This window comes from Camellia sinensis, chromosome 4, assembly GCF_055761805.1.
Source record: "Camellia sinensis isolate YWXY chromosome 4, ASM5576180v1, whole genome shotgun sequence".
NCBI classification, from domain to species: domain Eukaryota; kingdom Viridiplantae; phylum Streptophyta; class Magnoliopsida; order Ericales; family Theaceae; genus Camellia; species Camellia sinensis.
The window spans coordinates 137,336,414-137,364,394 of record NC_138964.1 but is presented as its reverse complement, the minus strand read 5'-3'; the positions used below and the strand labels follow the sequence as shown (position 1 = coordinate 137,364,394).

Genomic DNA, 27,981 nt, shown 5'->3' with positions numbered 1-27,981 from the left:
AAGTTTAACAATCACACATCATATAATTACCATCCAAATACATAATAAAAATTAATTTGGTAAAATAAATAAATAAATAAATAAATTCGTAAATAATTTATTAATTTTATATAATTTTATCTTTGACAGGTAAAAATAATTTTAAAAAATTTTAAATATTTTTTTAACATTTATTTTTATTAAATTAATTTATATTTAAATAATAATATTTTCAATGGTACTTAACGTCAACTGTACATAATTAAAAAGGTCGAGACAGAGTGATACGGGACCCAAACCAGGGCTTAGCTTTGGTGTATAGCTTTTCTATAGAATCTCTCTGAGAGAGAGAGAGAGAAAGAGAGGATGCCGAAGAGGACGACGCACACATACTCGAGTGAGGACGCGGCACCAGATGGTCCAGACTCCGATCTCTTCGTCTATTACTGCAAGCACTGCGGATCTCATGTCCTCATCACTGGTTCGCTTCTCTCCCTCTCTCCTCTCTCTCTAATTTTAGACTTCTAATTCATCTCAATTCACCTTCACCTACTTCTCTATTTGAATCTATCTATGTTATCTACTTATCTATATACACACATTTATATGCACTAACTTCATTTCCACAAAAAAAAAAAAAAAAAAAAAAAAAAAAAAAAACTAGAAAATATTGGATTATCATCTTTGATTTTGATATTTAGAGTGTTTGTGTTTGTGTTTTTTTTTTTAAATTTATTTTGGTTTTTAACTTGTTGAGACTGCTAATTTTGGCTTCTGACTGTGATGCTCATTAATTGGATTTGCTATATTTGATGATTGTAAAGAAATCATTGGAAAAGTAAGCAAAACCTAATATCTTACCAGTAGTCCCATCCCATCCCTTGCTGTGCTGTGAGATTTTAACTTCTCCCCTCCCTCTTACCTTTTTTAATCTTCTAACCAATTGTAGGAAGAAATATTTGGAGCAAATCACATTTTATTGAAAAAGATGCAGATTCTATTTGAAGCACTATGAAACCAACCATCTTATCTCCGTGTTGCAGCCAAGCAAAGAGCTTAGTCATGTCAGCCCTGCTTCAATTTTTCTCTTTTGCACTTTAGAAGTGCAAGTTCAAATCCTGTTACATTGATCAGTTGGGTATGAATGTAAATTGCTTGAGGTTTGCCCGGTGCGCGCAAGTTGGCTTGGATACCCAGTTATCAAACCAAAAAAAAAATTTGAATGTAAATTACTTGCATGTGTATAGAGACTTGAAAAGCTAACATTCTGAAGTTTTACTAAAAACCAGATTTCACTGGTAATATAGAACTCCATTTTTCATAGGCTCATAGCATCCTTACAAGTATCAGAACACTTTGTTTGCCCTAGATTTTAGGTGTGCTTTCAATTATTTATTTTAAGTAACAATAGACCATTTGTGCAAGTTGGTACCAGACAGACACTGCAATTAAACTTTGTTGCGAATTGCATTTCTACTTAAATTTTCATAGCTCTTGTGCGTCAATGCTGCAGCCCTTTTTGCCTGCTAAAATATATTTTTTATAAGATACCCAGTTGCAGAAAATGCCGAAAAGGAAAACTGACAAAGCATATGTATTGGACAAGAAGAAGCATCTTGCAAGGCTCAATATAAATGAGGCCGGAAAAGTTCTCTTAAAGCGGTAATTTCTTTTAGATCTCCATCGTGTGGATTCTTTTTCAGTATTTCAGAATAATTTTTAATATGTTTTAGATGTCAGTATTGTGCAACTTTATTTACCAATTGCCATGGGAAAGTGTAAAACTTGCAGTGTTCTCATGATAAAGGCTTTACTGTTTGCTGTTGTTGTAGCTGGGGATCACATGTATCATGCAATATGTGATAAGTTCAGCCAAAAGTATCTTGTTTTTATCTGTAGTAGGATGCATTCTTATTGTGTATGATTTGAATTATAGTGGGATTTGGTAATGGAAACTTTTAAACAGCTGTGGGGGTAGATGGAAACACGTTGGATTTGGATCACCTTTAAAAAGTGGTTATTTATTCGTTTTTATCATTGGATACTACAGACTAAGAGAAAAGTGCATTTCTGAAAGCATTCTGTGCGTGAATATTGCTCCTCATGGATATTTGTGTCTACTGTTTCCTATTTTGTCTTTCATTCTTATCTATCATCACATCTCTTTCTATGGAAGACGCTCGAATAAGAATGCTACCCAGAAATTATAAACTCTGTAATTTGTGCAATAACAATGCTGAGAATGCACTCATGTTTCTTTATATTTTTTTGAACTTTTTTTTTTTATTGGCACTAGGGTGTCCGGATCAAAACCCGATTAATCCTCAAGGGTGCACATGCCCTTTATATATATATTTTTAACTTATATTTGGCTTTTACCAAATTTCTATTTGTTCGTTCCATCATTTCAACAAGAATTTTGAAGCATGTAAAATGTGGTATAGAGCTTTGGTTGTTAACACAATTTTGTGCAAAAAAGCTGCCTTAAAGTGCCCAATGCTCTATAGTAAAGAAAAATAATAATTCTGATAGGAATTTCACTGAAAGAATATCTGAAATTGGTAAGTTGAACTTGCAATTTTATGTGGATGCTATAAAAGGTTTCTGCCCCTTTTTTTGTATTGTAATTAACCTTAAAATACATTCTATGAGATCCTCCACCTCACTGCACTAATCCCTTGATCCATTGTTTGTTTGTGTTTACGAGCAGGGAGGAAGGCATTGTATGTTTAAGCCATTTACTTTAGACTCTTAAAGGCTGACCAAGTTGCCATTTGTGTTACACGATGATCCCATACAAGTTTCCTTTTAGTTGCAAAAAAATTACACAGAATTTTTGTGCTTAGGGTTGGATTTGATAAATGAAAAGAGGCATGAGGATGTAGGATTGTCTAAATTTGGGAGAAAAATGTATGGTTCTCTCTCTTTGATTATGACTGATCACCTGCCCTTCGTGTTTGCACCTCATAGCTTTTACATTTTTAGGGTTGAATACTATTGTGGTTGTGCCTATTTTACTTATAAAAAAAAAAAAAAAAAAGGTATTTGCATTGAGTTTTATATTAGCAACTAACTTCATCATCCAGTGGGGAAGGTAAATTGGAGAAGCAGTTCCGAATGAACTGCATGGGATGTGGGCTGTTTGTTTGCTATCGCTCAGAAGAAGATTTGGAGTTTGCCTCTTTCATATATGTGGTCGATGGTGCACTTAGTACAGTTGCTGCTGAAACCAACCCACAGGTAATGAATACAAAGGCATAATGTCATTCATCATCTATGTTTCTTAGTTATTAAACTCAGACAAAACTACTATTATGACTGTTTATGACAGTCCCTGCTTGTTGGATTGAAAATTGAAATGCCGCAATAGTGCAATTGTAGCAGGCATGATGTGTCTATCGTTTATTTCACTACTTCATTTTACTATATGTTAGTCTCCCTGAAGTTCAAACTTCTGTCATGAAATTGTGGATTTTATATTTTATTTTTGCTTTCTCTGGTTTACCTCATACTAGAATATCTGTAAATTCATAGTAGAAACTAAAAACTTTGAAATTTGGTATTTCTGATCTTGCTTTAGGATGCACCAGTACCACCCTGCATATCACAGTTGGAAGGAGGACTTGTTCAAGTTGCAATAGAAGTGGAAGACCGCGCACAACGCACAGCAATCACAAGTAAACTGATTCTTCAATCGGTCCTTTTTTTGCTGGGAAAATCTGTCTGTTTGGACTAGAATGTGTATGATAAAATGTGTTGCCTGTTCAAATCTGCATGCAACATCCAAATTCATTTTTGGTATGTGAATAAAAAATAACCTTGTGCATTCCTCAAGAAATAGTGTATTTAAGCAAAAACAACATCATTTCGAACAGATATCATTTTTATTTGACTGAATTTGCATTTTTATATTCATAGTTCTTGGTCTATATACTTTTCAGAAATAACTTGGGGTTGTAATTATGGAGTGATCTTCAAAGTTGGAATGTCAGAAAGAGGGTGATCCAGAGATCACTGTAGTATACTTTCATGCACTGAGAATTGAATTCTCTCATAACTCCATCAATGCAAAGAGGATAAAAATGTCTGTTTTTACTTTAACAAATAAATTGTTTGTTTTAAGTAATGCAGCAATGTATTATGTTTTATTGGTGATACCACCACCATCACAACAATTGCATAGATAATAGAGTAATGGGAGATGAAGAATCATAAAGTGGTTTAGGAAGTATGATGCAAATGTTACAAGAAGCATATATGAAGCAGTCTTAAGTGAAGGAATTGGGAATGGTGTCTTCCTCTTCTCCGTGTCTGTCACTTTTTTGGACAGATGGGGGACAATATTTTCCAGAGAAGCGACTGTTGCAATTTGTTGTCTAACACTGTCAATCTTTGAATTTTGATGACTCTTTAGTTACATATAATTTGCTTCTAGTTCTTGGAATATTTGTTGACCACTTTTAACAATTAATCAATCAGTTAAGTTCCTAGTACCAAGAAATGAACCTCCATTAATCTCCATGGGTGATCCTGGAGATTGATATATGATCTTAATTATTTCCAAGTACAGATTTTGAGATTGCATGACTTGAAAGGGGGAGAGGGAATTGTGTGCTTTATGGTGTGCTTTGAGGTGTACTTTCCTGTGGTGCGTCAAGCTTCCAAGGTGGATAACCTTTTAGGCCTCTGCAAGCTGGGATTAACACAACCTTTTATTTCTCTTATTATTGAAACATGTGGTAATTTCTTTCCCAAGTGGATGTAATAATTTCCATTCGGTGAGATGCAGCCATCAAGTTTTTCCTTGTGCAAATTGCAGTGATTGTCTTGATTGGTCCTTTTACCCTCCAATATATCTTTCTAGATTTGACCATCTTCCTAAAATATGATTAACTGATCTACTCTCATCGACTCTAGAACCTCATATTTGCATTCTTTCCAGGAGTGAATGCTGATGATGTTCGAGTGACTGTAGCCGCACCTGCAGCCCGTGGGGAAGCTAATAGTGAACTTTTAGAATTCATGGGCAAGGTAAGCTTGATGCTTAACTTAGTCTAAAAAACCAGAGCCCACATTTCTGAATTTTGACATAGAGCTGTTGAGCTGAGCCTATTTACTTCTCTGGTACAGGTGTTGGGTTTGAAACTGAGCCAGATGACCCTTCAGAGAGGATGGAATAACAAATCAAAGCTCCTTGTGGTGAGTTAAATTACTGTACACAGTTGTGTCTGCATGTACTGGTTCACACACTTGTTCTAATTTGGTTATTTTTTGTGGGAGTGCAATTGGTGATTTTTCTCACCTACTAACCTCAGCTGTAGAGATATACGGGATGAGTTAGTTTCGCATGCCAATATCATGTTTTCATTTTAGCCATAAAAAAATTGTTTTTGTTTTTTTTTTTTTTAACAATTGTTTTTGTTAGAAAATGGTTTTTTACCTCATTCTCCACCAATATACTACCATAAATATCAAATGGCATTTGATTTTGTCTCATTAAACTGCAAATCAGATTATTATGTTGGAGAGGTAAGTTGACCTAAATTAGCTTAACGAAAGTTCACATGTTAGAGTTCATTGTAAGTCGTTAAAATTCTGTTGCCCTATTATCCTACAGGTTTCCTTTTTTCCCATAATGACCATCCACATGATATTGTCTTTGATTTTCTTGTTCTCTTTGCTATGAATTGTCTGCAAATTTTGCATCTTAAGATGTTAAAAATATTAGTTTGATGATGTTCGACTTTTGAACCAGGTGGAGGATTTGTCTGCTAGACAGGTGTATGAGAAACTTCTTGAAGCCGTTCAACCTTGAAACTGCTTTATGGATACAGCTTGGATGCTGACCTGTTTGATGCGTTTGTTCTTATGTTGACATTTTACTCTCTGCAATTTCTTTGCAAACTGATTCTGTGATTATCTTCTGTAATTTATGATTTTATAATTTGATCCGTGTGGATGCTTTACCAGTGGTGTAATGATTACCGGATAATCATAACAATCTATTAGGTATCAATATTATAGCAAAGCTTTGATAAAGAAAAAGTAAAGAAAATTTGTATACAAGAATCTCGTACAGCATGACAAAACTTTTTTGGTGCATCGAAGGAGAACGTTGTTGGTGCATAATTTTGTTGTACTATGTTCTCCAAATATATATATGTATATATATTGTACAATTGTTGTTTTGGAAGATTGGCATCATTTTCAACTACAAAGTCTATGAAAAGAGTAGCAATTTTCAAACAAAGAGATAGTTCCACCAGATGCAATTTTGGATACAAAGGACCACCCCCTAGAGTTGTAAGAAAGTTTTCTATTTATGCCCCGTGTTCATTTGGCCGGACATGGTAATGAGAATGGATTAATAATCTAATAAAATATATAATCTCACATTTTAGCTTTAAAAATTTAGAATCTGATTTAATAATTCACACAGATAATATATCCTCCACATATAGGAGATTATTGAATCTCCAATGCGAGTTGGGATATAAAACTAGGGAGTTAAGAGAGATTCAAAATTGACTAAATTACAAAATTAATAAAATACCAAAAACCAAAACCACTACGTCTCCAATACCAAAACCAATTAAAAAAAAGAGCACAAAATTGAGAGCAATGAAACGGATGGTTTAAACAAGCAACATCACATAGATTGAATAACCAATGAACCACAACATGTCTCCAATGAAACACAGCAAATCAGCAGAACCTACTCAATAAGCAAAAACCATCAAGTTCCATCTGAAAATTCTAAACTCTCTTGAGTGATAGTAATTTAAGAATCTAACAAAAATCAAATTCACAAATAGCATTCTTAATAGAACACAAAATATGTTTCCATTAGATAGGACAAAGAAATGAAAATCATCCTCAGTTTCTGGAATCAGGCTCTATTACTGTGTTATTCAAGAAGCAGTGCCACTGCGTAGAGCTTTGTTGCTCTTCTTGGTCCTTGAAGCCACTTGCATCTCAGGCTGCAAAACAAATAAACCTTGTAAGAAACAATCCTGGACATGAATGGTTAAATGCAAACAAGGTTTGAAAAACACAAAATTAAACTGATCAGTTCATGTTTAGAACAGACACGACATCAAATATCTTCAGCAAGATTCATTTGTTTTGGCAAAAAAAAAAAAATTTCCTATGAAAACAATTTTCTAGAAAATATTCTGTAAAAACATTTTCCTGTGTGTGGTTTCAATCTTGAAACTAATGGGCTAGTAGTGGTGTGGAGTGATGGTGGTTAGTTGTGGTGATGGCCGTGGCTGCAGCAGCTATAGTCCAGAAAACTTTTTCCACATTTCTAAAGCAGAAAATGTTTTTCATCCAAATAAGTTTGTTTTCCGTTGACAAAAAACATTTTCCACCGTACCAAATGCAAGAAAATGAAATGTTTTCCTCCAATACAAATGGAGCGTTAGATGCATTTCAGCATAGAATGTTTTGATGGATTACCTCCTTTTTGACTGGTTCTTCCTTCTCGGACAAAATCAACTCAATATGGCAGGGAGATGACATGTAAGCTGCAAAAGCAAACATCCGTTAAAGTGCACATACAAAATAACAATAGATATTAAATCCAATGATGGAAACCAAGCACTCACGGTTGATTCTTCCATGAGCACGGTATGTGCGACGCCTCTGCTTCTGGGCTTGATTTACTTGGATGTGGGATATGTAAAGTGACTCAACATCCAAACCTTTCACCTAACAAACACACAAAAGCAATAGACATGTTAAACAAAGCTGAAACCAGAGAGAGAGAGAGAGAGAGAGAGAGAATTGGTTAATATGATGCACACTTCTGCATTACTCTCAGCATTCTTAAGTAGATCCAAAATATATCCCGCAGATTTGACTGGCCAACGTCCTTGTCCATTTGAATGTCGGTTCTTTGCCTGAGCAGTTCGCCCAACACCGCGGCAGAAGCGAGTGAACGGAATGGCTTGTTTGTGGGCAAGAACATCCTCCAAATAGCTTTTGGCCTTGGACAGAGGCAATTTTCGAATTGCATGGGCAGTCTCTCTTGTATTCTGAGAATAGATAATAAAAACAGTTGGAGTCAGAGAGATATACATATAGACATGATCACTATAGTGGAAAGAAGCTGAATTAATATCAGTTCCAGAATAAACAAATCTTCTGCTATTCAGGTCTAAACTCTATAGAAGATGAGTTGTGGCAAAATGCAGAAATCAGGTACTATGCCAGAGAACATAATAAAAATGCCAGTATAAATAGCATCATACAGCTGATAAATACACGTGCAAAACAAGACAATGAAAGATGGAATCATGACATAATAGGGTTGTGGGCTGTGGTCGATTTGCTGTATTTGCTATTTCACTATCATATCACTAAATTCTACCACTTGACAATTTAAACATATTCAGAGAAGCAGTTAACTCAAGTGGACCCCAAAAATGAGTGTAAGCAAGCAAAGGGCCATCATAAGTGACAAATGGAGCATCTAAAGTCAAGAGCAATCAAGGAATAAAATGTCCATGTATAACCAAACACATCCTGTACTACATGACATAAGTGCTTAATTACAATACAAAGGTATAAAACAAGTCAAACCACATTGCCACATAAGGTAACATAACGATGCCATATTGCATGCTACATAACTAATGTTTGGATATCTCAGTTCTGAGTAACTTTTGCTTACTAATGGGTGCCTCCCTACTCATGCTAGTTATGGCTTTAACTTTAATGTTGTGTTTGATTGGGAAAGAATTTGAAAAGAAAAATGAAAAAGGAATGTGAAAAGTGAATAAAATATACCATTCACCTAATTTCACACACTTTTTCCTTTTCCTTTTTCTTTTTCAAATTCTTTCCCAAATCCCCCCACCAAACACAGCATAAGACAAATTGCTGGGAATCATGATAGTCCATAATCAGATATGGGGAAAACCATTTAATATCAGAAGACGAAATACTAATCAAATTTCAACACCTGACTATTATATTTTACCTCTTGAAGGGAAGGGAAGTCTCTAAATAAAAGAATCAAGCTAGCAAATTAAAGATCTGTTCAGTATCGTTTTTGTTTTCTATTTTTTGTTTCCTGAAAAACAAAAAGCTTGTTACGCTAACCTTTTTTTTGGAAATTATTTTCAGACAAATTTTCAAAAAGAAACCCGTTTTTTAAGAAATACCCAAAAAGTAGGTTTCAAGTTTTTGAAAACTACTTTCACGCAAAAGTTTGAAGATCCATATGATAAAATAATACCATACAGGTCCTCTTCCTAAATCCCTAACTATAGAAGACTCATCAACTGTTCTTACATTGGGCTACAAAGTGTCCAGAGTGCTATTGGAATGCATCATCAGTACGTGTTAGATGGTCAGCGACTTCAATTTTGATTTTATGTTTCATATTGGAAAAATCCAGAAGCAAACTCTGTCTAGTTCAAGAGTGAAAGGTTAACAGAAACATTTTTAACAAAAATATAATCCTCAGCACAATTACTTCATCCTCAATTCTCTGTTTTGTACGTTGCATAGTACTTATCAAAAACGCAGGTCATTTGTTTGTATTCGAGTTGAAAAGGTGATCAACATCTCCCCAAATTAGAGGAACTAGACAAAGCCAACAACAGATCACAAGAGATTTCAATGAAAAAAACTATAATTTGGATATGGAGAGCAGTTAAAATGTGCCATTATATAGTGAACCATCTGCCACTAACGTACTTACATAGGTTCACCAAATCACAATGCAACAATTTCCCTCCAGTTTTCAAGAGACCGATCCACAAAAGACGACGAGCCCTGTTTTTTTTTTTTTCTTTTTTTCTTTTTTCATCAGGCTGAGTAAGAAAGAAACACAAAAGCTAATCCTGACCTCCATAAGCATACTTACTACGAATCGAAAGTAGAACTATAATTTTATCCTACAAATCGCAGATGACCATAAGACAGACCAACCCGCAATACCATTAATTCAACATTCTTACATCAATTTATCATAACACCATCAATTCAGGAACAATCTGATACAACACTACAATATATGATTCAAGATTGAGTAATAGCACACACGACACTACAGATACAATCGCAAATCCATATGATCAAACTCCAATATCAACATACCTTGAAATGAACTCGGAGATCGGAGCCCCTAGCTTTGCACGCTGAAAAAAAAAAAAGGCATCAGAAAAAAAAATAATAACAATAAGATAAAACCCATGATTTAGCAGGCACAATTGCGCTGTTTGGAAGCCGAGAAAACGGAGGAAAACATTCAAGAAAATTAAAACGAAATAAAAAAAAAAAAGGCCAATTCTTGTGAAACTCAGCGTCGACAACGTTTAGAGAACTTACACTTGGTGGGATTGTCCGGTTCCTTCGAATACTTCACCTGAAACATCAACACAACGCAAAACAAAACAACAGATTACATTGACATATATATATATATATATATATGAATATTTTAAGCAAATCAGGAGAGAGATTGACCATGGCGGCGGCTCCTCCTCCTCCTCTGGTGGTGGATGTGTTCACGGATCCCAACCAGAGAGAAATGAGCTAGGGTTCCTTATGAATATATGAGACTGAAACCCTAATATAAGGGTTTACTTTACTGTAGTGTGACCGTGCTTCTCAATGGGCCCAACTCACCTTCATAACTATTGGGCCTTGTATGGAATTACGGTTAAGTTTTGTTGACATTTTAAATATACCGTTAAGTCCTCAACTATCCATATTATCCTCACTACACCTACCAACACCATTAAATCTTTCTCTGTTGTCATCAATGGTGCTCGTATCAACCACCGTCCTTGTCCTCCTCCCTTGCTACCATTATCGCTCACTCCGCACCACTGTCATCCTCATTAATTGATTGTCATTGACATCCCCGCTATTGCCACAATCTTCCATTACCAATCTATTGTCTTTAATGACGAACTTCGTCGATAGTTTCAGATTTAGGTAATTTCAATGCAAATCTACTATATTCAGCTCCAATCTAGTATTGTACATAGTTTCCAGTGAGATCAAGACTTTTTAAAGACCACCGCCGCCTCCATTGTTGTCATTGCCGGCAACCTCAATCGGCATCTTCTTCCACTTTCACCATTGCTTTCACTGATTTTTGCCACCGGGTCTTCTCTCTCACTCTATTTTTGTATATTAGGGAAGATTTCAGTGATAAATCTATTTAAACCAATGATAAATTTGTTTAAATTAATAAATTTGTTTAAACCATTGATAAACCTGTAATAAACTTGTTTAAACCAGTAATAAGTCAGTGATAAATTTGTTTAAATTAGTGATAAAATTGCAATGTTAAGTCTAGGAGTAAAAATGAAAAACACTGTTTGATTTTTTTTGGGTAGAACCTGCTGGGTAATAAGACAGATCCATAGGATCGGCCCGTAACTCCCCCTTCCCTTCCCATTCTATTATTATTATTATTATTATTATTATTATTATTATTATTATTATTATTATTATTGGAATTTTTACCAGTCAATCTCAATAATTGAATCTATTACCTATTAGGTCCTAAGTTTTTATCTTATGCACCAGGAAGTCCTGTTATATTTTTTTAATCTCGATTTTGCCCCTGCTGTTATACTGCCAGAGCCATTGATTGCGCCACTATAATGTTAGAGGGAGGCGAAGGGGTCATGGCGTTGATGGTGGTGAGGAAGTTTGCACCGAAAATTCGACAATCGAACGGTTGTTCGTTGGTTGTGGTAAACACAAGAACTGCCTCTGTGACCCTTGGATTTGAGAGAGATGGTGTTAGATCTGAGAGAGATCAGGAAAATCGACATGAATAGAGATGGGTGTGTCGCTATTGACGAGTTCGAAGCTCTATACCAGTTAATAATAGATGAGCGAGACGAAAAAGAAGACATGAGAGAAGCATTCAGGGTGTTAGATCAAAACGGTGATGGGTTTATCTAGGTATTTTCAATGCCGATCGGAACTCCCATCTTGTTTAAACTAGTGATAACTTTATTAGTAAATTTGTTAAAATCAATGATAAATTTGTTTAAACCAGTGATAAATTTATCACTGTTGAATTTGTTAACAAATTTACAAATAACACACTTGATTTGAGAGAGAGAGAGGGGGGGCATCACAACAAATTTATCACTAAATTGTAACAAATTTATCACTAAATTTAGTAACAAATTTATCAGATCAGTTGCACATTTGTAGAAGATCAACAGCACCTTTCAATGCACTGATTGGATACTTTGCATCCTAAACCGATGATGGAGGAAGATGATGGCAACGACGATGTCGAAGATGGTAGATCGGTGACGGAAGAAGATAGTGGTAATGACGATGTCAAAGATGGATGATGGAGGAATAGTAGTGATGATGACAACGAGGGAGAAGGAGATAGTGATTGAGACAAGCGACATATACGGTGATAAAGGAAGAGAATGAAGGAAAGGATGAGGAGATTGTGTGCCAATGACAAAAATAGGAGAGAGAGAGAAAGAGAGAGAGAGATGTATTTGGGTTTAGAATAAAATCACTTAACTGAATATAAGGGGTAAAAATGAAAGATGGACTAAATTATTTTGGGTCAGAACTTCCTAGGAATTAAGTTTGGTCCAAAGGACCGGCCCGTAACTCCTTCTCTTTTTTTTTTGGTAATTACTTACCGCTATAAGGACTTGTACATTATTATAAGGACTTGTACATTATTACCGCTATAAGGACTTGTAAGTCTCACAAGTATTTGTATAAATCAAAAAATCTCACAAGCGTTAGTGATTTTTTTGTGATAATTTTTTAAATCTGTCATTAAACAATGACAATTAATTACTTTTTTTTATAACAAATTTTTTAATTGTCGTTAAAAAATTAAAAATTAGTGATATTTTTTTATGAAAACACCTCTAAGCAAATAAAAATTATGATTTTGTGATAACATTTAAAAGTCAATAGAACTTTTTAATGCACAAAAAAATCAAAAGCACTCATTTTTGCAGTCAATTCCTTTTCTTTCTTTCTTTTTTTTTTTTTTTTTGGGTGGGGGTGGGGGAGGGGGGTGTTGGTGGTGGTAAATTGCAACCTCCCTAAGTCTTGGACAAAATACAATAGCTCTCACAAGTTTGACAAAATTACATTGGGTTTTTTTAATTCACATGACATTTGGCATTTCTTTTTCATCATAAATTAGTTAGTTGTAAACATCAAAATTTATTGAGTTGAACGGTAAATTGTTTATATTTGATTTAAAATTAGGTTTCGTTTGCTTTTGAAAATAGTTTTGAATTGTATTTTAAAAGATAAATTGTTGAAAAATAAAAATTTGTTTGGTTATGAGTTCTGAAAATAATTTTGGAATAATTTATAATTTATTTTATTTTTTTTTGTAATTGAATAGATGGATGGGAGAAATTTTTTGATTCATTGATGTATATAATGTGAGAGAGGAAAGAGAAAACATGATCGATTGATTTATTAATAATAAAAAAAGAGAATTAGGGAGGAGAGAGAAAAATTAATTTTAAAAAGAGTTTTAAAAATTGATAAATCAAACATGTTTTTTGATTTTTTTTATCCAAATATTAATTTAAAAAACTAAACAATTTTTAAATATATTTAAGTTTATCAACAAAATGTAAACCAGTTGTCACGACCCAAACCCGCCCCTATGGGTTTAGCACCGTAACCGGCTAGTAATCCGAGATTACCAAAGGCCCGCTTAACAGTAATACAGTAAAACAGGGTACAGGGGCCTGGCGGAAGCCAATACAGTAAATAAACAATGTCCAATGAGCTGTGGCAGTCTGTATGCAAAAGACTTTTTCATACATATATGCAGTCAGTGACAAAACAGTATGTACATATATACAATCATTCAGTTCATGGACCTAATCCCTATAAAACAGTACGATAACAGTCTATATAGTTATACAAAACAGATACAGAGACAGACGGGGAAATTAAAACACCCCTAAGCCATAACTTGACAGGTTCGGAACCTCGCAATGAGGCACAGTGGTTGGCTTGACAAAACTGGAGCTTAACCCCGATGCTTCTAGCCGCGGTTTGGTACCTGTACACCTACATATATATATGAGCAGTGAGCTAAAGCCCAATGAATAACGTAATGCATAAATAGGTTAAGAATGAATGTCCTTACAGTAATGAAAGCAGTTCGTTAATTCAGTATATCAGTCATTCAGTCACATGTGGTACATCCATTAGCATAACAGTACAGTAAATAGTAGGTCTTAAAAGACCGAACAGTAAATGATGGCCATCAGTCAGTAAACAGTAGTGGTTTCAACAAGGGAACCGACAGAGATCTCTATAACAGTAACAGTAAACAGTAATTGCTAAGGATGCCACAATACAGTTCAGAATATAGGACATACATTCATTCAATTAATAGTATCAGTTCAAAAAGCAGCACAGTTCAATTGTTCAGAAGATAATCATTTTGAACATATCTTTACATAGTTATTACTCACAGAGTTCTGGGCTACAGTAAAGCTAGAGCGCGTCCCCAGTCGCCAACCCTACACAGTTTACAGATTGAATATACACTAAGCTACACAGTTGGGAAAATAATAACTTAATCCCTAATTTGCCTCGGTGTGGTTCTACATCTATATCCTCATTAAGATGCCTTAAACTAGGCCTAATAATGCCTAGGATGAGATGAGGATGCAAAGATGCACTTTAAAAGTATTTTCAGAATTTTCAGAAAACAGGGGGTCACGCTCGAGCGTATGTTACTCCGCTCGAGCGGACATGCAGACAAAGGTTTCCGCTCGAGCATAGACTTACCCGCTCGTGCGTTCTGCAAAATAGTCAAAAGTGCTGGATAAGTGAAAATCACGCTCGATTGGGCGCTCGACACCCGCTCAAGCATGAGACACAATGTCCCGCTCGAGCGTCAATTATTCCGCTCGAGCGGACATCAAAACAGCGCAAAGTACTGGGAGCACGAATTTCACGCTCAAGCACTAGTCACCCCGCTCGAGCGTGAGTTCAAAATCTGGAATTTCCAGATTTGAACTTCCAAGCTCAAACCAAGTTCAAATGCATTAAACCCAATTCCTTTGGGCCCTTTTCCCTGGAAAACATTTGTAAATACATAGAATAACATAATTCAAAGCTCAATTTGTAAAATCAAGGCCCAAAAGGAAGATCAATTCAACTCAATTTGAAACCAATTTTCATGAACATAATTCAAACATAACATGTATGAATTTAAACCATTTCAAAGCTTCAATGTCATGCTCTAATGAGCCAATTCTTCCAAGGACAAGATAAAATCATGAACTTAAACACAATATGAACGTGCATATAACATTTTACCATGAAATCAACTCATAACTCAACAATTCAAACATGCATGCATGGAATGAACTCCAATTCAACATTATTGAACCAATTCTTAACTTAACTCTTTAAACTACCATGATCCATGCTAGAAGGAACTTAAATACACAATAAGGAGGATGAAATTCATACCTAGGTTCCTCAATTACAAGTCTAGAGGCTCAATATGCAAGAATCCTTTGATCTCTACAAGACTCTAAGCCAAATTGTGAAGAACTCAAGCTTTCCCTACCTCTCACTCTCTCAAGTCTGCAAGAACAAGAAATGGACTGATGAAATGTTTTGTTAAAGTGTTGTGAGGCTCAAATATAGTCTAGGTAGTGGGCCACTCATGTGGCAAAATGGTAATTAAAGCCAATATATGTAATTTATCAATATTTAACCTAATTTAATCATACCAAATCACATTTTAGATAAATACACCATAAAATCATATAAATTCCAATGAACACAAATTATCAATCAATTTCAGATTCGGCCGCCGATAAGGCCTTCAATTCGCAATTTAAACACAAAGGCATGAACAGATAATCAAACAGTCAACAGATAGGCATACAATTAAACATATATACTTAATCAATTCAGTTCCAGATTTCAGTCAGTCAGTTCAGTACTTCAATCACTTCAGTTACCAATCATAATCAGTCTCAATTTAGCAGTAATCAGTGGTTAATCGGTAAACAGTGACGAGGGTTGTTACAGTCTCCCCTCCTTAAAAAGAGTTTAGTCCTCTAAACTCGAGTTACTATCGTTTTGGAAGAAAACAGGATTCAGTGGAAACAGTTCAGGATATCTTTTAGCCATGTCATCTTCCTTCTTCCAAGTGGCATACATGCCACAATGGTTTTGCCTGTCAACTTTCACTAACGGGATCTCTTTGTTTCTCAACTTCTTGATCCGTCTGTTTACAATCTGAATGGGTCGTTCCTCGTAAGTGTAGTTATCACTCAGCACTACACGAGTAGGCTCTATTATGTGGAAAGGATCCCGGAGGTAGTCCCTCAACATAGAAATGTGGAAGACGTTGTGCATATGCTCCATTTCAGGAGGAAGCGCAACTTGATACGCCACCGGATTGATTTTCTCAATAATCTCGTATGGTCCAACGTACCTCGGCGCAAACTTGCCTTTGACTCCAAAACGAGTCTGGCCTTTCATCGGTGTCACTTTCACAAATACGTGATCACCCACTTCGTATTCTCTATCCCGTCTTCTGACATCAGCATAACTTTTCTGTCTGCTTTGTGCGGTTTTCAGTTTCTGTTGTATCAGTTTCACTTTCTCAGTCGTTTCGTATACAATCTTGGGCCCAAGCAAAGGCCCATCTCCAACTTCTGCCTAGCAAATCGGAGATCTACATTTTCTGCCATACAATGCCTCGAAAGGCGTCATACCAATACTTGAATGATAGCTGTTGTTGTAAGCGAGTTCAGCCAATGGCAAATGGCTTTCCCAGTTTCTCTGAAAATCAAGGACACGCATTCTTAATAAATCCTCCAGAGCCTAGATGGTCCTTTCTGATTGGCCATCAATCTGAGGATGATAAACACTACTCAGTCTCAATTCAGTACCCAATGCAGTTTGTAAGCTTTGCCAAAATCTCGATGTGAACTTCGAATCCCTGTTAGAAACAATGGACACAAGCACTCCATGCAGTCTAACAATTTCATCAATATAGAGTATAGCCAATTTGTCCACATTATAAATTGTCTTAACAGGTAAGAAGTGAGCAGATTTAGTCAGTCTATCAACAATAACCCAAATTGAGTCCATACCTTTACTGAAGCGAGGCAATCCCATAATAAAATCCATGGTGATATGTTCTCATTTCCACTCCGGTATGGGTAAGGGCTGCAATAAGCCTGCGGGTCGTTGATGTTCGGCTTTAACTTGTTGGCAATGAAGACATTTTGATACAAAATCGGCAATTTCTTTCTTCATTCCCGACCACCAGAAATTCAGTTTCAGATCTTTATACATTTTCGTATTCCCTGGATGGATAGAAAATTTTGAATTGTGGCCCTCTTGCAGAGCTCTTCTTTTCAATTCAGAATCATTCGGTACACACAGTCTTTCTTGAAATTTCAGTACATTACTTTCAAATTTGAAACCCGGTCTTGGTTTAGTTTCCCTTTCTTCGATGATCTTCTTCAAGAAGTCATCCAGTTGCTGTTTCTCTTTAATCTCTTCAATTAGTGCTGGTTGAGCAGAAATAACAGCTATGAGAAGCATCATTAATTCTTTTCATGCGGTCTCAGTTGTCGGGAAGCATAAGCAATAACTCTCCCATTCTGCATTAAAACATATCCCAAACCCTTATGAGAAGCATCATTAAATACAGTAAAACCATCCATACCTGAAGGTAGGGTAAGAATCGGTGCAGTTACAAGTCGAGTTTTCAATTCTTGGAATGCTGATTCTCTTTTGTCAGTCCAGTCAAATGATATCCCCTTCTGAGTTAACTGAGTCAACGGTAAGGCAATTTTGGAGAAATCTTTGACGAATCTTTTGTAATATCCAGCCAAACCCAAAAAGCTTCGGACTTCTGTCACATTTGTTGGTCTAGGCCAGTTTACTACAGCTTCAATTTTCTGCAGATCAATAGAAATTCCATCTTTGCTAACAACATGCCCCAAAAACATAACATGATCAAGCCAAAATTCACATTTAGACAGTTTAGCATAAAGTTTCTGTTCTCTTAGGGTCTGTAGGGCAAGCCTCAGATGATGTTCATGTTCTTCTATACTTTTGGAATAAATCAGTATGTCATCAATGAATACTACAATAAAGTCATCAATGTATGGTTTAAAGATTCTGTCATGAGGTCCATAAATGCAGCAGGTGCATTGGTAACTCTGAAAGGCATAACTACAAATTCGTAATGTCCATACCTCGTTCGAAAAGCAGTTTTGTCGATGTCTTCTGGTTTAACTTTCAACTGATGGTATCCTGATTTGAGGTCGATCTTAGAGAACACTTGAGCACCCTATAACTGATCAAATAAGTCATCAATACGTGGCAATGGGTATTTATTTTTCACAGTTACCTTATTCAGTTCACAGTAGTCAATACACAGTCTCAGTGAGCCGTCTTTCTTCTTCACAAATAAAACAGGAGCGCCCCATGGCGAAGTGCTAGGTCTGATGAACTTCTTATCTAGCAGTTCTTACAGTTGCACTTTCAATTCTTTCAGTTCAGTTGGAGCCATTCAGTAAGGAGCTTTAGATACTGGCTGCGTTCCTGGAATCACATCAACGGTAAATTCAATCTCCCTGTCAATCAAATCCCCTGGCAGATTATCTGGAAAAACATCTGGGAATTCTCTGACTATAGGAATACTGTTCACATTAGCACCATCATTAGTAGATACAGTCAATACAGAACACAGATATCCTTTACACCCCTTTCGAATCAATTTAACAACTTTCACAGATGAAATCAAATACGGAGGAGGTACTACTCCAACCCCATTAAACACAAATTCGGGTAAACCGGTAGGCGGAAAACTACTTGTTTCGTTACACAGTCTATGGTAGCATGATATTTCGTTAACCAGTTCATTCCCAATATTACATCAAAATGATCGATGTTCAGGGGTAGTAAGTCAATAAACAAATGTGCATCTCCAACAATAATTTCACAAGTAGAGTACATATATGCACAGGTCATAGATCCCCCAATGGGTGATGATATAGCTAACAGATAATTCATGGGTTCTAATGGTCTATTCAATTTTCGCGAAAAAGCATGCGACACATATGAATGCGTAGACCCCGAATCAATCAATACATAAGCATTTTGAGTACAAACAGAGAGAATACCTGACACAACGGTCTCGATATTCTGCACGTCTCCCGGTACTAGGGCGAACACTCGGCCCTGCCTCATAGGCTCTTTCCCGGTAGCTTTGGGGTTCGATTTTGGTGCAACAGTTGATGCTGCTACGCTTGGTGCAGCTTTACTATTGGCTTGTAAAGCAGAGGGGCAGTCATTAACCATGTGGCCCACCTTGCCACACCTGTAACAGGCTCTAGATATTTTGTAACAGACCCCTTTGTGCTTCTTGCCACACTCAGAACAGGGTGGTATGAAACCACTCCCTTGGCTGAGGCTAGTTGTTGACCCCATATTCTGTCTCTTGTTCAATGGGTTATGCTTGCCTTTCTTGAATTTAAAACCCTGCATTTTTCCACGCCATTCAGACGCTGGTGCTTCAGTTTTTAGTGCCTCGATGTTCGATTCAGCCATCAAGGCTCGGTCAAGAACATTTATATAATTCAGTAATTTCAGAACATTTATTCTGTCGAGTATTGCAACATTGAGGCCGCCTTCAAACTTTCTAGCCTTCTTGTAGTCAGTGTCAACCATATGTGGTGCATAACGGGCAAGTTCAGTAAATTTTGTCTCATATTCAGCAACGGACATTGTGCCCTGTCTCAGCTGTTCGAATTCAGTTACTTTTCTGTCCCTAACACACTAAGGGAAATACTTTTCAAAGAAGGCTCCTTTGAATTGAGCCCAAGTCATAACAGTATTGTCATCACGGATAAGCATCCACCACCTTCCAGTTTCTTCTTGCAGAGTAAAGGTGGCCAATAGCACTTTATGTGCTTCGGAGTACGGAAAAACCTCAAACAATTTTTCTGTCTCGAGAACCCATGCTTCAACTTTTAACGGTTCAAGGCCTCCCTAGAAGGATGGCGGTTTAATTTTGCTGAACTTATGGGTGAGAGCAATTATGTCCCCATCATTAACATTCACATTCTGCTCCGGCTGTACTGGAAGAGGAAATGGGGGCTGTTGATTCTGTTGTTGATCCAGTCTTTCAGTTATTAGTTTCATCATTCTTTCCAGTCTTGCCATTCTTGCCTCAGAGGATTCAAATTCAGATTCATTTGTAGTTCTCGCATTATCCATTTCACGATAGGCAGTTATAACAGTTATCAACATAGGCAGTCATTTATTTAAACAGATTAACACAGTAGCATATATTCAGTCATGTCATAGCCACACACTTATCATGCTCATGTAATGCCCTAATCGCTTTTCTAGGACATCCTATAGCTCATTCGGACACGTGTGTGCAGTATAACTCGTGGTAAGTATCACTCTGATACCACTCTGTCACGACCCAAACCCGCCCCTATGGGTTTAGCACCGTAACCGGCCAGTAATCCAAGATTACCAAAGGCCTGCTTAACAATAATACAGTAAAACAGGGTACAGGGCCTTGGCGGAAGCCAATATAGTAAATAAACAATGTCCAATGAGCTGTGACAGTCTGTATGCAAAAAACTTTTTCATACATATATGTAGTCAGTGACAAAACAATATGTACATATATACAATCATTCAGTTTAGGGACCTAATCCCTATAAAACAGTACAGTAACAGTCTATACAGTTATACAAAACAGATACAGAGACAGACGGGGAAATTAAAACACCCTAAGCCATAACTTGACAGGCTTGGAACCTCGCAGTGAGGCACAGTGGTTGGTTTGACAAAACTAGAGCTTAACCCCGACGCTTCTAGCCGCGGTCTGGTGCCTGTACACCTACATATATATATGAGCAGTGAGCTAAAGCCCAGTGAATAACGTAATGCGTAAAGATGCTAAGAATGAATGTCCTTACAGTAATGAAAGCAATTCGTTAATTCAATATATCAGTCATTCAGTCATATGTGGTACATCCATTAGAATAATAGTACAGTAAATAGTAGGTCTTAAAAGACCGAACAGTAAATGATGGCCATCAGTCAGTAAACAGTAGTGGTTCCAACAAGGAAACCGACAAAGATCTCTGTAACAGTAACAGTAAACAGTAGTTGCTAAGGATGCCACAATACAGTTCAGAATATAGGACATACATTCATTTAATTAATAGTATCAGTTCAGAAAGCAGCACAGTTCAATTGTTCAGAAGATAATCATTTTGAACATATCTTTACACAGTTATTACTCACAAAGTTCTGGGCTACAGTAAAGCTAGAGCGCGTCCTCAGTCGCCAACCCTACACAGTTTACAGATTGAACACACACTAAGCTACACAATTGGGAAAATAATAACTTAATCCCTAATTTGCCCCGGTGTGGTTCTACATCTATATCCTCATTAAGATGCCTTAAACTAGGCCTAATAATGCCTAGGGTGAGATAAGGATGCAAAGATGCACTTTAAAAGCATTTTCAGAATTTTCAGAAAACAGGGGTCACGCTCGAGCGTATGTTACTTCGCTCGAGCGGACATGCAGACAAAGGTTTCCGCTCGAGCGTAGACTTACCCGCTCGTGCGTTTTGCAAAACAGTCAAAAGTGCTAGATAGGTGAAAATCACGCTCGATTGGGCGCTCGACACCCGCTCTAGCATGAGACACAATGTCCCACTCGAGCATCAATTATTCCGCTCGAGTGGACATCAAAATAGTGCAAAGTACTGGGAGCACGAATTTCACGCTCGAGCGCCAGTCACCCCGCTCGAACGTGAGTTCAAAATCTGGAATTTCCATATTTGAACTTCCAAGCTCGAACCAAGTTCAAATGCATTAAAACCAATTCCTTTGGGCCCTTTTCCCTAGAAAACATTTGTAAATACATAGAATAACATGATTCAAAGCTCAATTTGTAAAATCAAGGCCCAAAAGGAAGATCAATTCAACTCAATTTGAAACCAATTTTCATGAACATAATTCAAACATAACATGTATGAATTTAAACCATTTCAAAGCTTCAATGTCATGCTCTAATGAGCCAATTCTTCCAAGGACAAGATGAAATCATGGACTTAAACACAATATGAACGTGCATATAACATTTTACCATGAAATCAACTCACAACTCAACAATTCAAACATGCATGCATGGAATAAGCTCCAATTCAACATTATTGAACCAATTCTTGACTTAACTCTTTAAACTACCATGATCCATGCTAGATGGAACTTAAATACACAATAAGGAGGATGAAATTCATACCTAGGTTCCTCAATTACAAGTCTAGAGGCTCAATATGCAAGAATCCTTCGATCTCTACAAGACTCTAAGCCAAATTGTGAAGAACTCAAGCTTTCCCTACCTCTCACTCTCTCAAGTCGGCAAGAACAAGAAATGGACTAATGAAATGTTTTGTTAAAGTGTTGTGAGGCTCAAATATAGTCTAGGTAGTGGGCCACTCATGTGGCAAAATGATAATTAAAGCCAATATATGTAATTTATCAATATTTAACCTAATTTAATCATACCAAATCACATTTTAGATAAATACACCATAAAATCATATAAATTTCAATAAACACAAATCATCAATCAATTTCAAATTCGGCCGCCGATAAGGCCTTCAATTCGCAATTTAAACACAAAGGCATGAACAGATAATCAAACAGTCAACAGATAGGCATACAATTAAACATATATACTTAATCAATTCAGTTCCAGATTTCAGTCAGTCAGTTCAGTACTTCAATCAATTCAGTTACCAATCATAATCAGTCTCAGTTTAGCAGTAATCAGTGGTTAATCGGTAAACAGTGACGAGGGTTGTTACACCAGTCAAACACAAATTGAATTAAATAAAATTATTTAATTTAAAGCCTACAAATAGCACAATCACGTTAACAATAGATTAGGGGTGAGCGTGACCTAAATTGATTTAGTTTGGGGTAAAATAAGAATTAATGTGTTGTCTATAGTTTCATAAAAATTAAAACAAATCAATTGGTTTAAATTATGGAATCAATCAAAACCAAACTATTTACGATTCAGTCGATTTGAAACTACGGATTCACATAATCTCAACATGCACATAGAAAATTTGTTAAAACTATTATGAATTACATACTTTCCTACCAAAAGACTTAGAACAGAATAGTGATGCATTGAGCAAACAAACAAAAAATTGGCCAAAGTATAGCAAAATGAACAAATATTTGTACTCCACCTTATCAATAAAAAACTAAAGAAACAAGACTTCACTGGAAATGATGAAATGATGAAACTTATATTCCAAAAAATTATTTTAGGTCACAAAAATATAGATTACATGACAAATGGTCCAGATCCGGAATCGTAAATTGAAAATCAGAACCAATCCGTGAACTACGGTTTTTCAATTTTTCAATGCAGAATCAAATCATGTATTCAAAAAACCAAACCAAACCTACCGAATTTGACTCAACTAGTTTGGTTTGCAGATTATACGGATTCCTTATTTAGCCCTACAATAAACCTCTTGATTTGGGATGGGATTTTTTGTTCTACTTATATGTCCTAACCCTCTATCCCATTGATTATATACATATGTCCTCTATAAAAAATTAATATGGAGTCTGTTACTCTCACTTCATTTGACCAAAGAAACGTAACTCTTTTCTTTCTTCGTCTACTGCTTATTAACTAACTCAATTCCTCTTCCCCTATTTATTTTTCTTTGTCCATACAACAACCTTATCATGTATTTTCCTCTCTTTTCTTTCTTTTCCTTCCTACAACTGTAAGAATATCCATAAAGTAGCCCATATGCCACATGTTTGTTTTATTTATTTAGTTATTTATATTATATATATTTAATTAGTTTAATGATTAATGGGTAACCAACTATCACAAGTATATATATATATATATATAGGCTTGGACCTATATCCAAGTATAACTCCTTATAACTTCCCACCATCAAGGAAGTTGTAAGGTCCCATGAAACCACCATATTCAAGGATAAAGATTCAAAGGTTTGAACATCATGACAGGAGGTATTTTTCTTTCTGAATTAAAATTATTTTAATTCTCACAACAACAACCTTATCACGTATCTTTCTCACTTTTCTTTCTTTTCCCTTGAAGGGGCTAAAAGTGAAATGGGTTGCGTCCAAACCTTGGGGCAGCCCAATCTACTGAAGCCCGAGTCCAAGTAGGCTGGATGAGTATACGGGCAAACCAATTAAGCCCAACTTCATGATCAACAGTCCACCCAAGTCCTCAAGCACTTGGGTCCAACCTGCAGTGGAAAGGCTAGTCCAGCCATGGTGCTAGACTAGGCCAAGCTGCGAGACTAAATCTAAGGGCCGAACAGAAAATAGGCGAAGCCCATGCAAAAGTTACCTGAATGGACAAGCCTATCTCCATGAGTGATCCTGTAAAAGGCCGAGACAGGGCATAATGATACCGAGCTGAGGTATATCAGTACCGAACTGAGGAAACCTCGCAAGGAAATGTGGAAACTGTGAACATGTGCATGTGCAGGTTGCCACCTCAACTGGTCCCCTATACTTAGAATTACGAAAGTTGTTGAACCAAAGGAATGTGGTTTGTTATTAGCACAATGAGTATATGCATTCAATGACAACTACCAGGTAGTTCCCTCTCTTGAGCAATGCTAAAAGGACACCTGGCAGCATCCAAGCTCCATGAACCCACCTTGAAAAGCAAGCAAGGAACACTATATATACAACACGAACTTAACATTGAAGGTAACGAAGAAGACTACACTAAACTATTCTAAGCAAAATCACGCATAAAGAGAGATTAAACTCTCTATATACTTCTTATTCGATCGCTAATTCCCACACCGGAGGGGTTATCCGGCCAACCCCGGCCGGGCAGCTCTAACGGTGCTTCTTGTTGCAGGAACCATAGTTCCTGGATAGTCCAACCGAGTGCGGAGCCCCGATTCACTTTCATTTAGTATGGAATCCGGTACGCACAATTGGTGCGGTGAGCGTGGACACTTCATCTCTGAGCTCTACACTCAGTTCCGGCGATGGGGATTGAGGACATTCCGCCGTCAACACATACTCCACAGACGGAGAAAACAAAGGACAAAGGTTTGGCACTCCCAACAGTCCCGGGAGGAATGAATTGGAAACAATAATTGAACCCCTAAATCCGTCGAGCACCAATTACCCTTCTCTGGAGGTTATTCTCATCACTTTCTTCTAGAAAAGGATTATAGAGATCGCATTATAGACTCCATGGGGATGGAGATACAGGAGTTGAAAGCCCAACTTAAGAGGGTGCTGGGCGATCTAACAGAAAAGAAGACGAAAGCGGAGCCCTCTCGTTTGCGACAGAGGAGCTCATCCAGAGAGCCACCAGTGAAGAAGTTCCCCAGAAATGAATCTGGACAACAAAGCCAGCCTATCCCAGTACAGAGTGAGACGGCAAGCAGTCACACTCGTGGGTTACGTCGGAAAAGGGCCAAGAGGCAGAAGACCGTTAGTCAACAGACCGAATACCCTCCTCAGGACCTTCGTACTTGGTTGATTGGCAATAGGTAGAATGAACAACATCGGGATCATCTGGACCGTACTGTTCACTAGAGGAAACACCGAGCGCTGGACAGGCTCGTCTCTTCACCATTCTCCCCGGAGATCGAGACCATGAAACCTCCAAAGAAATTCACCCCACCAAAGTTCACTTCATACGACGGGAAGTCAGACCCGCTGACACATATTAGCCACTATAGACAGATGATGTCCCTATGGAACCAAGACGAGGCACTGATGTGTAAAGTCTTCCCATCCAGCTTGGGAGAAACCAGACTTCAATGGTTCGATCGTCTCCCCGCTGGATCGATCCATGGCTGGAAGCAGCTCTCTGAAGAGTTCCTAGCCAGGTTCGTCTCCAACACTAAGATCCCGAAGGAGCTGGATACACTGTTCGGCCTTCGAAAGGAGCAGGAGGAAACGCTGCGTAATTATGCTAGGAGGTACTGGGAAGAATACAATGACCTAGAGGAAAATGTGTACAGCGAGCAGATGGCCATTATGTCCTTCAAACATGGTCTGCGCCCGGAAAGTAAGCTGAGACAATCACTTACCAAGCGCCCGGCCACAGCTTTGAAAGATTTGCGTGCCAGGATTGAGCAGTATGCATGCTTCGAAGACGATCAGATCCCCATCGAGGTAGCGTCAGTAGAACAAATAGCTTGGTACAAGAAGAGATCAGACCGAGGAGAACACCGAGGGATTGCAGTGAATGAAGTGGATAAGTCCAAATCCCACGAAGCCGTTGTAACTGTATTCAAAGAGCCAATCTATCGAATCCTAGAAAAAATCAAGAGAGAGCCTTTCTTCATTTGGCTGCCGAAAATGTTGGGAGATCCAGCTCGGCGCAATCAGAAACTCAGATGCACCTACCACCAAGACAGGGGGCACATGACTCAGAACTGCAGGGCACTGAAGCAACACTTGGAAGACCTGGTGGCAGCTGGACACCTAAGGGATTACATTGATCAGGATAAGGAAGTGACCGAACTGGGAAACCCACCGCCAGAACCAAACATTAAGCATCCACCTCGGCTGATAATAAATGTGATCCACGGGACAGCGACTCAGGAGTCTGAGGAGGCACTAAAGGAAGAGATCGCTAAGGCTGCGCAAATTCGACAGATCATGTCAGTGGAGCCTACATCAAAAAAGGTACGTACAGTACCTAAATCCCCCTTGTGCACTATTTCATTTACTAGCAAAGATTTAAAATGCATACAACACCCACATACTGATGCATTGATTATAACTGTAGGAATTGGGAAACGATTTGATGTAAAACGAGTCTTGGTAGATCAAGGTAGTGCAACAAATATATTATATTATGAATTGTTCAGAAAGCTTGGTCTCTCCGAACAGCACCTCACCCCAGCGGCAGCCCCGTTGGTCGATTTCAATTCACAGCTAGAATGGCCGCTTGGTAGAATAGTGTTGCCAGTCGTAGCGGGAACAAAAACCCTCCAGATAAAGTTCTTGGTTATTAATACACCATCCCCTTACAACGCCATACTTGGTTGTCCGTGGATTTATCAAATGGAGGCAGTCCCTTCAACCTACCACCAGCCCATCCGTTTCCCAACGGAACACGGAGTAGAGCAGATCTCAGGGGATCAAGTTGCGTCCAAACATTGCTTCGTAGCAGCATTAAAGGCAAAGCAGTTCTGCAATCGGGTACAGACGGTAGAAGTGGCCGAACAGCCAGTCTTGGAAAATGTAGGGGGAACCCCAGGGGAAAAGATGGTAGAGGATTTGGAGAAAGTCTTGGTAAAAGGGGATGACCCAGAAAAGTACTTCCTTATCGGTACCTCGCTAGGCACTGATGAGAAACTTCAACTGCTGGAACTGTTGAGGGAGAATATGGAGGTATTCGCGTGGTCAGCATATGATACTCCAGGATTGGACCCAGAATTTGCTTGCCAAAAGCTCAACATCAACCCTTCAACTCGGCCCATTGTGTAGAAAAGTCGGAGATCATCAGTTGAGCACACCGAAGCAGTAATTGCCGAAGTCGAAAAACTCTTGGCTTCAGGAGCAATTAAGGAAGTTTAGTACCCGCAATAGCTGTCCAACATAGTTGTAGTCAAGAAAAAGAACGAAAAATTAAGAGTATGTGTTGACTTCACTTGCTTGAACAAAGCCTGCCCTAAAGATAGCTTTCCGCTGCCTCACATTGATCAACTAGTAGACTCAATATCAGGGCATGAGCGCATGAGCTTTCTGGACGCTTATAGCAGCTATCATCAGATACCACTGTTCGGTCCGGATCAAGAAAAGGCAGCGTCTATCACTCAAAGGGGAACTTACTGCTACAAAGTAATGCCATTCGGCCTCAAGAACGCCGGGGCAACCTACTGGCGAATGATTACACGGATGTTCGAGGACCAACTGGGAAAAA

At 37.6% G+C, this 27,981-nt stretch overlaps 3 protein-coding genes and 1 non-coding gene across 7 annotated transcripts; 2 read left to right on the top strand and 2 right to left on the bottom strand.

The window, feature by feature from the left end:
• The first annotated feature begins 221 nt into the window (after positions 1-221).
• Positions 222-6,042, top strand: LOC114264527 (UPF0235 protein At5g63440). Of its 3 annotated transcripts, none has more exons than XM_082922518.1 (7): positions 222-460; positions 1,527-1,641; positions 3,066-3,219; positions 3,560-3,656; positions 4,922-5,010; positions 5,110-5,178; positions 5,735-6,042. In XM_082922518.1, exons 1-7 carry the CDS (start codon positions 346-348, stop codon positions 5,792-5,794), a joined length of 699 nt encoding a protein of 232 aa, XP_082778644.1. In that variant the 5' UTR covers positions 222-345; the 3' UTR covers positions 5,795-6,042. The 3 variants fall into 3 exon arrangements, with proteins under 3 accessions (XP_082778644.1, XP_082778646.1, XP_082778645.1); XM_082922520.1 differs by having other exon boundaries at positions 253-460; positions 929-1,641; XM_082922519.1 differs by having other exon boundaries at positions 254-460; positions 1,535-1,641.
• A 571-nt stretch (positions 6,043-6,613) lies between these two features.
• On the bottom strand, positions 6,614-10,644 carry LOC114265830 (large ribosomal subunit protein uL22y). Of its 2 annotated transcripts, XM_082922521.1 has the most exons (7): positions 10,459-10,644; positions 10,321-10,357; positions 10,090-10,130; positions 7,788-8,018; positions 7,590-7,692; positions 7,441-7,508; positions 6,614-6,959 (listed from the first exon to the last, which is right to left on the bottom strand). In XM_082922521.1, exons 1-7 carry the CDS (start codon positions 10,459-10,461, stop codon positions 6,891-6,893), a joined length of 552 nt encoding a protein of 183 aa, XP_082778647.1. In that variant the 5' UTR covers positions 10,462-10,644; the 3' UTR covers positions 6,614-6,890. The 2 variants fall into 2 exon arrangements, with proteins under 2 accessions (XP_082778647.1, XP_028062794.2); XM_028206993.2 differs by lacking the exon at positions 10,459-10,644 and having other exon boundaries at positions 10,321-10,366.
• Positions 9,647-9,775, bottom strand: LOC114272725 (small nucleolar RNA snoR74). Its single transcript, XR_003632910.1, has one exon. It is a non-coding gene; the product is annotated as a small nucleolar RNA snoR74 (small nucleolar RNA).
• Positions 10,645-25,697: 15,053 nt separating the features above from the next.
• LOC114312001 (uncharacterized) lies at positions 25,698-27,545 on the top strand. The gene has a single exon (XM_082923654.1). It carries the CDS (start codon positions 25,698-25,700, stop codon positions 27,543-27,545), a length of 1,848 nt encoding a protein of 615 aa, XP_082779780.1.
• Positions 27,546-27,981: the final 436 nt, after the last annotated feature.

Coding starts and splice junctions, on each gene's coding strand:
- LOC114264527 (XM_082922518.1), top strand. CDS start 346: ATGCCGAAGAGGACGACGCACACATACTCGAGTGAGGACGCGGCACCA. Junction 461..1,526: donor ATCTCATGTCCTCATCACTG/GTTCGCTTCTCT, acceptor ATTTTTTATAAG/ATACCCAGTTGCAGAAAATG. Junction 5,179..5,734: donor ACAAATCAAAGCTCCTTGTG/GTGAGTTAAATT, acceptor CTTTTGAACCAG/GTGGAGGATTTGTCTGCTAG.
- LOC114265830 (XM_028206993.2), bottom strand. CDS start 10,366: ATGTTTCAGGTGAAGTATTCGAAGGAACCGGACAATCCCACCAAGT. Junction 7,509..7,589: donor TGCTCATGGAAGAATCAACC/GTGAGTGCTTGG, acceptor TTGCTTTTGCAG/CTTACATGTCATCTCCCTGC. Junction 6,960..7,440: donor AAGAACCAGTCAAAAAGGAG/GTAATCCATCAA, acceptor TTTGTTTTGCAG/CCTGAGATGCAAGTGGCTTC.
- LOC114312001 (XM_082923654.1), top strand. CDS start 25,698: ATGAAACCTCCAAAGAAATTCACCCCACCAAAGTTCACTTCATACGAC.